Source organism: Lacerta agilis, chromosome 8 (genome assembly GCF_009819535.1).
Source record: "Lacerta agilis isolate rLacAgi1 chromosome 8, rLacAgi1.pri, whole genome shotgun sequence".
Taxonomy (NCBI): domain Eukaryota; kingdom Metazoa; phylum Chordata; class Lepidosauria; order Squamata; family Lacertidae; genus Lacerta; species Lacerta agilis.
Window position 1 is genome coordinate 7,397,412 of NC_046319.1, and position 13,495 is coordinate 7,410,906.

The window sequence follows — 13,495 nt, forward strand, 5'->3', positions numbered from 1 at the left end:
CAATGTTACTTTTTAAATATTACTGTTTTACTGTATAAAACCCTAATCCAGCCTTTCCCAACCTGGTCCCCTCCAGTTGTTTTGGACTTCAACTCCCATAAGCCCCAGATGGCATAGAATAGACATACCAGATGGGATTTGTGGAAGTTTAGTGGGTGGCGCTGTGGTCTAAACCACTGAGCCTAGGGCTTGCCGATCAGAAGGTCGGCGGTTCGAATCCCCGCGATGGGGTGAGCTCCCGTTGCTCAGTCCCTGCTCCTGCCAACCTAGCAGTTTGAAAGCACGTCAAAGTACAAGTAGATAAATAGGTACTGCTCCGGCGGAAAGGTAAAAGGCATTTCTGTGCACTGCTCTGGTTCGCCAAAGCGGCGTAGTCATGCTGGCCACATGACCCAGAAGCTGTACGCCGGCTCCCTCAGCCAGTAAAGCGAGATGAGCGCTGCAACCCCACAGTCGTCCATGACTGGACCTAACGTTCAGGGGTCCCTTTACCTTTAATTCTAGAACAGCTGAAGGGCACCAGGTTGGGGAAAACTGCCCTAATCGGCTGAGTTGAAAGCAAGTCAACAGAGCACAACCTTTTCCTACTCATTCGTGTAATTTTCAACAGCCATTCAGAAAATTATGTAGTTGCCTGGAGCTGACAGTTTTCTCCGTCTGTGTAAAGATTCCCACAGAGAGAGAAAATTGACTGCATATGATTAGCATACCTAATGCATAAAAATAAACGTGTGAGAGAACTGCTCTCCAACCACTTAAAACACAGAAGCAATTTTTAGATCATTATACGTCTTTGCATTTCTACTCAGGCTCAGAACAGGGCAAGATAAAAGGGCTCCTTACCTTCAGCTGATGGTGTACCTGCTCTAATGGATGCAGGGCTGGCTGGGGTAGGAGATGCAGCTAGAACAGGTGCAGCTACTGGCTCTGCTGGAGTAGAGCCAGCTTGAGGAGAAGACAGAGCTGGCCCAGAAGGCACACTGCCAACGCTGCTCTGCCTTGGAGATCGGGGTCTGTGCGCTTTAGGGGACAACCTAGGGACTAGAAACAGAATAAAAGAGACCCTGTTGAAACACTGCACAGCTGTTTTGTACTAAAAGGAGTGAAACCTAATGCCAGACTTACAATGAGCTGATAAAATTGTCACCAAAACCCTTTTTCCCTTCCTAGGAAAGTCCCCAGATTTCTGTGATGTTGCTTCTCTTCCCCAAAGAAGTAAGTGCTTCTTTTAAAAAATTCTTGTAGAATACAGTACTAAGAATCCTTCTACTGTGAAACAATGCTTGATAATTGATTGCATTGAAGCAAAGGTTTGTCAAGGGAGACTTTAAGCAGAGTCAGGTTGCTTCCTATTACCAGCCCTCACTAACATGGAAAAGTATCTGAGACCCAGCTTCCATCTCATAATGACCCAGTCCGCTCTTCAAACAGAAATTCATGGTAAGAACCCATTTCTGTTTGTAGTCCCAGAAATCGATCTGCACTATCCTAAACTCGCTGCCCTGTGAAAGTCCACCTAGTTTCTCGCTGTTCCTTTCAGTGTCTTCCGAGTCACCCTCAAAACAGGACAGAAAGAAGAAAAGTGGGCAACCAGGAATGGGGTTTAGGCCTAAGAATACTGAGGCTCACGGGAGCACAAGGAAAACAACCTGATCATCACTCCAGAGGATGATGAACACACAGAAGAGACTGGAGGGAAAAGAAAAGTCAAATCACCCAAAGGCTGAGAGCTCCAATCAACTGACCTACCAGCCAGTCTCTGGAAAGGAATGTAATCAACTGATAAAAACAGCCTATCAAAGTGGAAGGGAGAAACAGCACATCCAGTTTTACCACTCTCAGTTGTAACATTTGGTTTCTAGCCAGGCAAAATAAAGAACCAGGATTAGCCAACCATCATCAGCAAGCCTGCTGGGTTCTCAAATGTTTGGCTTAAGAAACAGGCTTCTTTTAACTGTAAGATCCCCAAACAGGACTTTCTGTAGGAAGCTGAGCTTGACTTACCACCACTGACCACCGATGACCATGTCCCACCTGAAGGGCTGCCTCGGGCCGATGAAGGTGTGGTGGCTTCTCCTGGCACGGGGTGAGAGACAAATTCTAAGCCACTTGAAATTGTGCCCCTCCCAGTAGAGACTCTGTGGCCTCGAGGGTGCCGCTGTGCCTTTGGAGACATCCGTGGAGGTCCTGAAGAAAGCAACACATGCAAAGACACCCTAAACTATGAACACAACATGAAATCTCCGTGCTCCCCCCCGAATTCTATTAATTTTTGCTACATAAGGGATGGGGAACCTTAGACCCTACAATCATCCCTAACCATGCTGGCTGGGGCTGACGGAGGCTGTAGTCCAAAATATATGGAGGCACAAAGGTTCCCCATCCCTGGGCTGCCATCATCATACATGGTCTCAGGACATTTAAAAATCAGCACTCCTCTATATATAGTTCATGACAAAACTGCAAAACAGGGGAGAAAAAATATGAAGCCAGGCAGATGCTAGGTTAGGATACAATCCATTGGACATGCCCCCTATATGCACATGCCCCATAAAACAAAAACAGGAGATGTGCAAAAAGCACAGCAGAGAGAATTAAGTGGATTTCACCAGTTAACTCTTGCTAACAAAACCCAAACCTGACCGCTTTGAATGCTCTAGCCCTCCTGGCAGCAGAGAACTTAGAAAATTTAACAGCAAAATAAGCAGCCCACATGTAATAGTTTTTCAGCTCTCATCATTTTTATGTCCCTGCATATCACAGAGACATTTCAAAGAATTGCCTCAGAATTTGAGAAACAAGTCAATGTGCCCCCTGCAAATGATTCAGCATCTTCAAAATTCCTAGATAAAGTATATGAGTTGAATGCAATTAAAGTATGGAAATTAGCTGCAGCTGAGAATAGGCTCAATCTATGATTCCTTATTGCAGAACAAGTCTCATCCTCTCAAGACAGAATTAAAATTATTCAGTTCCACTGAACAGTTTCAGGAAAGTCAAGAAGAACTCAAACTGAATTTAAATACACAATTAATTTCCATCCACTTCTAACCAGTCTCCCTCACCGCAATTGCCAGTAAGGATTCTGCAGTGGGCACAATGTGAATCAGGCATTTTAAACAGATTTATGTCATAAAGCATCATTCTGAGCAAAACCCTCCATCACCAGCCACTTGAGGAAATATGTAGATGCAGCTCTCTCAACTCCTTAACTAGGGTTATGGGATCAGGAATGGGCCTCAGGTTCATATACCTGTCCCTCCACCTGATCTTCCCATCTAGCACAGCAATTCCCCGGACTGGCCTTAATAAAGGCTGAAGGTGACATTCATCTTAACCATGGCTAATGCTAACTAGTTTGTTTCTAACTTGGCATCTGAATCCAAACAAAACATAGTTAGCACTGAACATGGTTAACGACAATGGAGATATAACCTTTAAAACATGGTTATGGCCAGTGATCGGTAGGGGCAACGGTGTGATCCTGCAACCATGGCTAAGTGACTGCAGATAATACATCCACATGTACTCTGCAATACACTAAAGTAGCACTAGGAAGCTGAATTTCTCACTTTCAGGAAAGGGCCATCACTTTCATGGTTTGGTTTTCTGTGAAATTCCCTTTTTTTAAACAAAATAAAAAAGGTTAACAGAAAAAAACAAAAACAATAACTTTAATTTTTTTGAAGTGCACAAATAAAAGGTTTCGTAATGAAGAGAACAATTCTTTTAACTGTAACTCACAAGAGGAAGGGGGGAACACAAAGACAAACAAAAATTCATGAACAAACAAAACTGTGGTCTTTGTACCTTCTGAAGACATGCGTTTAGGCATAGTAGAGGCAGGAGCTGGAGAGCCATGAGCAGAGGGGTGAGACGGGGGCCTGGACGGCCGCGAAGGGGGCCTGGAGGGCGGCCTTGTAGGGGTGGCTGCCCGAGGTGGAAGAGAGTTGGGACCTGACTGGTAGCGAGAAGGTGGGCGAGAGGAAGGAGATGGGCAAGGCGATGGCCAGGGAACACCTGACAGAACAAATGATATGAAGGAAAGTATAAAAACTAAAGAAAATAAAATTATGGGGGGGAAACAGAGGGAGGGGAAAGTAAAAATGACAAAAATGATTTCTCATACCTTTTTTTTTTAACCCATTGGGGATTTCTACAGGTTTGTACAAAATAAAAATTAAAAAATCTGCATTCCACCATCAATCTAGGACAGATCAGTTTGCAATCACCAACCAGAGTTTCCCCCCAATGGGTTAAATTCAGGATCTATGAACACTACCATGGAAAAGACAATGGCGTGTAAATCAGTTAAGACTATTTGCATACAATGGACCACACTTATATGGCTTGTGCTTAATCACGGATAGCTGTGCATGGTTCCATGAGCGGCGAGGAAAACCAAAATGTGCAGCTAATCCCCCATGTATCAAGGAAAACATGCCTGCATCAACTTGCCCAGGGTAAAAGGAGAGCACTGAATGCATCACTTGGCACAGCAGCTTTTCAGAAATGGAGCTACAAGAGGCTTCCAGGGAATTTCATTAAGCGGGTGAAGCACACTGACCGCTGGATGTACCACTTTCAAACGCTAAGACATGTGAAAACTACAGAAATTACATTACAAAGAGAGCTGTGTTTAGCTGCTGACATTTACTTCTATTGTGCCCTTTCAATAATGAAGTCATTCAGAATTTTTGTGAAAGGGGAAATTGGGCCACAAGCCTCCACACAGATCTCTGCCCCTGACAGCAGGAGGTTCCTCTAGAGGGCACTGTTTCCAAATTCAAACCTGCTGCACTTCAAAAACACAAGGCCTTTGATGATCTTCCATGGAATATATAGGAAGCAACAGAAAGACACAAGTCCAAGGCATGGACTTATTTGCTCATCTGAACAGCGGCCCTTCATGGGACCCACAATGTAAAAAGAGAGGAACAGCAGCAGCCGCAGGAGCGCTTGGTGGGCTTCAGCCTCATTTTATCTTGCAGGTACCACACAACTATCATTTGCTTTTGACCAGATGCAGTTCAAAGTCTTGTTAATGCCACTTACCTGAAATCAATGCACAGTCCAGGCCTTCTCTTCCCCCAACCCCCACACTTAAGAAAAATGTGCTGTATTTCTTTAGAGAAATATATAGCTTGCCACACATGTTGCCAAAGACCCCTAGGGCAGCTTACAACACAAAAAACGAATTACAGTTTTGTTTTTAACTGGACTATGTGTTTTGATTACTTTCTGCCAATTTTGGAAGTTAAGAACACAAAAAAGCTGCAGCTATTATTGATGTATGGGTAAAGTAACTGGTTGCTGGTACTGCCAAGGTTATTGCAAGCAGCATCTGGTAGCAAGTGTGCTTGGTGTGAAGTGTTGTGCAACAAGCACACAGAGTGCAATGAGATTGAGTGTTTGTGGTGGGGGGGGAAGGCTCGGTTGATTTCACTGAACAGAGGTTGTACATTAACAATAAAGGTATTATTATTATTATTATTATTATTATTATTATTATTATTATATGGAGTCAAACCAGAAAGAAGGCTGGATTGCCTTTCTTCCCATCCACCAGATCCATCTCCATTTCAACACTTAGCATTTGTTGGCTAGTTCAGCCGATGCAGACCTACTGACCACACTGGGGCTACAGCAATAAAGGGGATCAGAGAACTGCCCTTTCTAATCCAACAGGGACTCGCTTGATGTTTTCAAAAGGGAATTCACCACATATCCATGGACACAGCTTTAGTTTCTTTCTGTTTTAGTGGCGGGATGCAACAGGAGACATTATTTCAAAGGGCTACTACCCCAGGGATCCAGCGATGGCAAGCTCACTCTACAAAGGCTTTCTTATTTCAGTCATGATGAACACTTGCCTCCATTAACTACTCTTTGGTCTGCTCCAGAGTTAGAACTGTAGTCCGATGAGTGAGAACCAGATCTTGAAATTGGTGGGCCTGAACTAGACTGGCCCATCCTTGGTGAATTCTGCCTTCCAGTTCCCCAGGAAAGAACATCTCTATTCCGCTGTCCAGGTGGAATGTACTTATTCTCCCTGAGGGGAAAAGCGGAAAGGAAGAGAGACATAAGATGGACTTCAGCTCTTGGCTTAAAATCACAGGTTGCTTTGCTCTTAAGGGCAGGGAAACTTTTAAATATTCAGGAATAAAAGGGAGCAGGACATGTCTGATATTAGCAATTCACATTAGCTTCAAATTGGGAGAGCTGTCATTATTTCTATGCAACAACGACAACAAATTACAGCTCAGAGCCACCAGCAATACTGGACATTGAGACATTTAATGCCGGGTTCTGAAAATAATACTTGGGATCATCTCAGTATTGCTGACACCATTGTCATATGGATCTGCTAACACATGTCCAATAAATACAGAAATCATAAACAATAAAATATTATCAGTACATAGAAAGATGAACAAAGGAATGATATGCAAACAAAATGTACATGCGTGTATGTTTGTGTATACACCCACACCCGTGGAGGTGCTAAAAAACTACGGCAAGCTGTCTCCTAGATGCTTTGGGGGTCGTCCCTAGTACAGGTCAAATAAATACGACCCCACCTCCCTCGTTCTCTTAGATTCAGGCAGATGGTTAGGGCAGCTCAGAAGGGTCCTTGCACAAATGCGTGTACATGCAACGGCAGAGGCCTGGCTGGAAAGCTTAAAGCCCGCCACTGCTACATGAGAGATGGATTGAAGAAAGGGAAATAAGAATTGGCCCCGACCTGTAGCTTGACCAATCATGGATAGGAGCTAGGTAGAGCTGAAACTTGGTTCCACCACCTCTCAGGTGGGTGCCATTGCCATGATAAGAGAACAAGGGAGGCATTCATGGTGAGTTCTGGCACCTTTTTCTAAAAAAGTAGCACTGTATACACATACAGATATCTCCACTAATTTAAAATACAGAGAAACAGTCCAGTCTTACAGCTAAACCATTTTAGGTGGACCCTCATGCAGATTCCACTGCACACACAGAAGACTGAGGATCCTTATACAAGTTCAGAGGAAGAGCACTCCTTATGTAGGAAAATAACCTTGTAAAATGTAGCAATCCCTTTCCCCCATAAACTGTACAGAGATTACAGAGAAGTTATGCTATCATCCAGAAACTCAATCAACGGATGAACGCCAAACTACTTGGCCTGTAAAAACAATTCAATACCTACTTCTAAAATTATATGAAAATGTAGTGAATCCCCACTTCCCCCTGCCAGATACCTGGGGGTCACACTATGGCCTTCTCGCTCGCTAGCACTTCTCTGAACAGCTGTGTATTTTTCCTCTTCTGACCGGTCATCGTTTTCCAAAGCAGCTCGAGCTTTGTACTGAGCACTAGATTCAATTTCTTCTGCTAACTGGGTCGCTCTGGCTTCCCTTTTTAAAAATTCTTCGGAATTATCCCTCTCAAGGGGTACCCTAAAACGAAGGGGAGAAGGAGAGGTAAGAAAAGGAGGGGATTGGTTTTAAACTCTAGATACAAGCAAAAACAATTCCATAGTGACAGTGTTAAGATTGCAGCATTGGAGGAGCCATCTGATGGTGGCATGACGGTTTAATAGCACATCTGCCAGTGACTTCCCAACCAGCTTCCTTCAGGAAATCCTGTCCACACTGTCATCTTCTCTGCAAAGGAACTCCTCTGCCACAGAACCCCAGTATTTTACCTTTTTTATATTAAGACAACCCCCTGATTAAGGACAAGTTGAATTTGGGATTTGTACCATTTGGGGTAATGAATCTGCACCCTGATCCTGTTGATTTGCTGTCAAGGGCAAAGCCAATTAATAAAGTATTGTGATACAATCCAGAGTACACATAGCACTGCCCAAAGCTTCCTGTTAAGCAGTCAAATTTGTGATATGTTGATTACAGTAAAATAGGGTTCAGGCGGCAAAACTGACCTTATTCCAAATGATTCCCTCCCCCATCTGTTTTTTTTAATGTTTATACTGGTTCATATGTATCAAGTGAATGTTGGCAACTGTTTCAACTTTAGAATTCTTTTATGACTACTATCTCCAGAAAAGAATGAAGTTTGGCATGCGTCAGAAACCTAACCACCCTTACACATGCAGGGGGGGGGGAGAGAAAATTTAAAGTCCTCCCCCCCCACACACCCTCTTCCTAGGCAAAGATCCTGGAGGAATATTCTTAATCTTGAAGACTAAATGAAACAGGAACAATAAATATAATAATCACACCACCTATTGTAACTTACGTATATGAAGACAAACTGCTGTCGTAAGTTGACACTACACCATAGTTTTCTTCATTGTATCGAAACATGTCATTAGGATCCCATCCATTAGACTAGAAGGGGAAAAAAAGCTTGGGGTTCACAACAGTTCAAAAGTCATCTAAAGCAGGGGTGGGAAACTTGTGGACCTCCAAACGTTGCCAGACTACAACTCCCATCATCCCTGAGCATTGGCCATGCTGGGAACTGGAATCCAACAACTGCTGGACGACCACAGGTTCCCCATCCCTAATCCTATGGAAGTCTCTTTGCATTTTACAGATATAAATCATAAAGCCTGGAATGTTTTGAACTGCAGGGCCATGTTTTACCCAAGAGCTGCTGTGTAAATTATCTTTAGTAAAACAGGAAGATTATTCACTACATGAAACACACCAATAGTTTGCCTTGCTTTGACTAGTCCTGTATGTGTAAAAAAGAAGCATTACTATTATAGACACAACATATTTGGGAAGGTTATTGGAGTCAAGCCACAGAGCTAGGGGGTGAAGGCTAGCTCCCAGCAAAATGTTGTACAAAATCATCTTCATTACATTTTACAGACAACTACTGGAGCAGCTGCTTGATTAGAGAACTGCAGGACATGGTATTTTGCAGAATAGCAAATCACACCAATCAAGGAACAATCACACCAACGCAAGGCTGCACAAGCATCCAGAATTTTTATCATATGACATCTATATGACATATGTGAAATATTTCTGTATGAAAAGGTGTGGTCTTACAGAACCTGTCCCCCAACACAAAAACCTCAAACACTTCCATAAGTTAGCCGACAATTTAGCACTAAATCTACAAAATTTAATTTAAATGAAGTTCCTTCAACTTTAAGGTACAGGGGTTCAGCAAAATCCTGTTTTAACTAGTTCTCACCAGGGTGGATAAAAATCAATGCTTTTTTAAATTTTTTATTTAAATCTGTTTTTTTTTTTAAAATTAAATTGGATTTTTAAAATAAAATGCTTTTGGAGGAAAATATAGTTCTAAAGATACTTTTCTATTTAAATTACATTATAGTCCAAAGGCTATTAATCAGGAAATAAGGATTTGTTTTAAGTTTTTCATGTGTGCTGAAACTCAGTCTAAGTTGGTTTTTAAGGAAATTGTTATTAAGGAAATGATTATTTTTCTCCTTCCAATAAAGTACAGCAGAAAAGTTGTCCAAACATAAACAGTTAACTTATTAAACCTCACAATAATTTCACAATTATCTATGTATTTCTAATAGTATAACCAAATCAGTAATTTTTGATATAACTGTCAAAACTACTCTGAAAATTTATTATTCCAAAAATGAAACCTTCATCTGGTTGTAAATATTAAGATTATACCAGCAGGAATGTCTTTCTGGGGGAAAAAACCCAAGATTTAAATCAAGTCTTACTGACTAGTGATTTAAATCATGGTTTAAATCAATTTGATTTAAATCAAATCCACCCTGGTTCCCAGGCAACTCTTTTTGGAACGGTTTGTGCAAAAATAAAAAATGCCATATTGCTTGGATGACTTTCCTTCAAGCTACATGCCCTCCCTCAAATGTCAACCCAAGACAAAGATGTGCTCACAACATCGGTTTCCAAAGCTTCAAGCTCATCTGTAGTAGTGCCTTCTCCACCATCCCAAGGCTCAAGATCCTTTTCTTTGTGTTCGCCGTTAACTTTAGCACTGATTGCAGAATCTGTAAAAGCATCTGAAATTGAAAAAATAAAATCAATGCAATGCTAACATCAGTTCAAGTTAGTTAATAGTCTATATACCTTCAAATTCCAAAACCAATCATTTGATTCCACAGAATGAAGGAAACATTGAACAAGATTAGGACAAAGCTTCATCAATCAGTACCCTTTAACCATTCTGCAGAAATTGCTTACGTAACCAACCTTATGGCTTGAAAAACAAACTTTGGAACTGCTTCAGTTACATAAGACTGTGTCTGTGACCAGGAAAAAAAAGTATGAATCTGGAGCTCATCACCTTAAGTTTGCTTTATTTTACCTCCAGTTTAGAGCCAATTCTGCACCCCTTGCGTTGGGCTGAAGCATCAGTGGCAACACTTGGGAAGGCCATACAAAACCTTATGCATGTCTACTCAGAAATAAGCCCTATTACGTACAAGTTACACTAGCATAGCTCCTCCTCTGAGGGCTGCACCACCTGATTTCACAGTCTACAACTCTCTGTATCTTACACATGGCAAGGAGAATGAGGCCAGGCACCTTAAGAGCCCCCCCCCCCAAAAAAAGTTACAACAACAAAAATGTAGGGACACACACTCCAAGGGATATTCCTGTCAACCTGGTTACTTAAAAAACAAAAACAAACTGCTTTGTCAACACTTGGCTACAAACAATTCTCATGCAATTGCTTTAGGCTTCATACTGGGTGTAGCAAGAGGCAATATTTATATTTTAAAATAAATACAAATTACACACAGCTAGAACTGTGACCGCACACATTGCGCCAAACCCGGAAGTTACCCAAAAATGTCACAAGAAAGGGGTAGGGTGTTTGCAGGCTTTTTCAATGGTGTTTCAAATATATGCAATGTCACTTAAGCATGTGGTGCCTTGGACCGTAATCCCCATGTAAATTGGGAGTTGCCTGTATACAAAAATAATCTTGTAACCAATTTCAATTATTTGCAGCCTGCATGATTTCTACTGCCGTAAAGCTGCAAGCAAATATAAAACACACTGATTACATACTACTTTTTGAAGGAGAAATATGCAAATTCAAAGTACGGAAATAAAAAGACTGCCAAATATATTACCTGCTTCTGAAGGAGTTACAACAGACATGGGAAAAGAAAGAAAACAAAAATCAGTCATAGAGTAGCACAGGTGCAAATTCACGTATTTTGCATTCTCTTATCTATCCCTTCACAAACATTTATTGTGTCATTTCTGCTTTGAAAACTGACCGCCACAGCCTCAAAAATCTGGATAAGTTGTTTATTCCTAGACGCACATCCTAATACTCCTTAAATTTACTGTAAATACAAACATGGCTTGGACAGCTTCAGGGTTTGAAATCTGGTCCAGAAAGTTAACAGCTGCAGCAAAGGCTATTAGCTTTTTTTGTTTTGTTAGAAGTTTGGAAAATCAAGCACATCAAGATTAAATATTACCAAAAAAAAAAAATAGTAGGTAAGGTAACTGCAGTGCCACAGCAAAATTAGCCAGGAGCATGAATGATGCCTGTGTCACAAGTCAGATTCCAGCAAACCCACCAGATACTCCAGGATCTGAAAGAGCCTATTAGTTTGATGGCAGGCACTTATTTCCCCCAACTCATCCCCTCAATCCCTGTAAGGGGTTGGTGACTAAAATGTGAGGCTATTTTTTCAGTCTCAGATTAAGGGTTTTTTTTAAAAAAAAAAATTATTAAATATTTTCTTGATTTACAAAGGTAGTGCAATGTCTCTCTCGTATTTTTCCATATAACATTTTTACAAATCAGTTGTTGAGACATTAGGAAGAAAAGGGGGAGAGAGGTGGGTGGGAAAAAAGATGTTTTTTCAGAGGGAGCCCAGAGTTCTGCAGCACAGCTTGAAAACTGCTGTGCACGCATTGCTGCTCAACAACCATTCAAATATCTAATATCACAGTGGGCCAAGAAAGCTACCCATATTTTATCTCACATATCACACAACAGGGAGGCAGAAGGCAGTAGCTGAAAATGTGATGAGTTTTCCAAAGTTATGCTTGAAAAACATAACCAATAATGCAGGAACCGTGTTAGTTATTAAAGCAAAGGACCTTATTAAGATTAGGGCAGCAGTGACATTTTGAGGATCTAGGCTATTACAACTCAGTTCAGGTAATCTTCCACACTGTGGTACGGAGGACTTGGGAACAAGCAGCAGCTTCGCATTCTGATTCTGTCCTCAGCTTCCTAGTTTTGAGAAATGATTCTTAGCACTACCTCTAAACCAAAGGAACATGGCTTGGAGACCATAGTTTTCCCAGTTCAGGCACTGCAATGAACTACAACTGGAATAATTCTTCTTTCTGCTGTTTGGGGGGGGGGGCATACCCAAGTCCATGGTTTAGAAGATAGTCTGAATAGAGGCGAAGGCTTTAAAATAATGAATTTGGAACAGAACCCTGAAAAAAGAATACTCCTTGTTCTTCTACCATTTCATAACAGGGAGCCTGCAGTACCTGATATACTCTGGGTTGACTGGTAGTGCCATCTTCCAAAATAAAACCCGAACACATAAATATGATAAGCGGCAAAGAGCAGTGCTAAAATTAGTTTACCTGGTGGGTCCCCAAATCACAAACAAATGAACATACATACATACATCCTCTCTTACTCCCTCCTCCCTTTGTCAAATCTGATCTATTATGGTAGAAGGAATTTAGAGAGTCACGGGGTGGCTGGTTTTTGATGCAGTAGCAAAATAAGCTTCTTCCTCATTCCCCGTTCTGGACACTGTTTAGCTACTCTCTGAACAGAACAGTCAGCTGTCCTGCATTTCCTGTTATCAGAAGTGAGTTAGTCATAGCAGAGAAAAGTGCATCTATAAATGATTAAAAGACAAAAGCCCAACAAGATCTCCTTGTAATATTACTGCACTCTCAACGCACATACCCCACTCAAGAGAAAAGAAATGGAGCGCCATGACTTCTTTCAGGGATGCAAACTAAGCTCATGGAATCCTTTAAATCTCACTTAGTCAAGACTGCCAGAATTTAGTTACTCCCTCCTCACCCTCTGTCTCCGCTCCCTCAGATATAAACACACATGCTACTAGATCCTCAGGAATTCCTTTGTTCTACAATGGAGCTTCCTGTTAAACCAGTCAGAAAAAACTCAGGTTAACTAGCAGACACAGATCTCTCATACTTCCAATATCTAACCTTGGCAAGATTAATCTGCTTTCTGTGTATCGCTTGGGAACTCACTAGGTAAAATAATTTTAGAACATGCAGTTTGGAGCTCTAGAGCAGTGTTTTTCAACCACTGTTCCGCGGCACACTAGTGTGCAGCGAGATGTTGCCTGGTGTGCCGTGGGAAAAATTGAAAAATTCAAGAGAATTACTTTATATATAGTCAATATAGGCACAGAGTTAATTTTTTTAACATTTTCTAATGGTGGTGTGCCTCGTGATTTTTTTCATGAAACAAGTGTGCCTTTGCTCAAAAAAGGTTGAAAAACACTGCTCTAGAGTTTGGGAGTTTTTTTTGGGGGGGGAGGTCATTGCCAGTC

The 13,495-nt window shown here is 41.6% G+C and overlaps 1 protein-coding gene across 6 annotated transcripts in view; it reads right to left on the reverse strand.

The window, feature by feature from the left end:
- Window positions 1-13,495, reverse strand: part of ATXN2 (ataxin 2) — a 60,040-nt gene that overhangs the window by 23,471 nt on the left and 23,074 nt on the right. For 5 of the 6 annotated variants that reach the window (XM_033159262.1, XM_033159259.1, XM_033159261.1 and 2 more), the window contains 8 exons: window positions 11,051-11,056; window positions 9,846-9,970; window positions 8,242-8,333; window positions 7,242-7,439; window positions 5,874-6,052; window positions 3,811-4,020; window positions 2,005-2,187; window positions 844-1,041 (listed from right to left, as the gene is read on the reverse strand). In XM_033159262.1, coding sequence (XP_033015153.1) covers window positions 844-1,041; window positions 2,005-2,187; window positions 3,811-4,020; window positions 5,874-6,052; window positions 7,242-7,439; window positions 8,242-8,333; window positions 9,846-9,970; window positions 11,051-11,056 — 1,191 coding nt within the window. The remainder of the gene's footprint in view (window positions 1-843; window positions 1,042-2,004; window positions 2,188-3,810; window positions 4,021-5,873; window positions 6,053-7,241; window positions 7,440-8,241; window positions 8,334-9,845; window positions 9,971-11,050; window positions 11,057-13,495) is intronic. The other variant, XM_033159263.1, reaches the window with a different exon arrangement.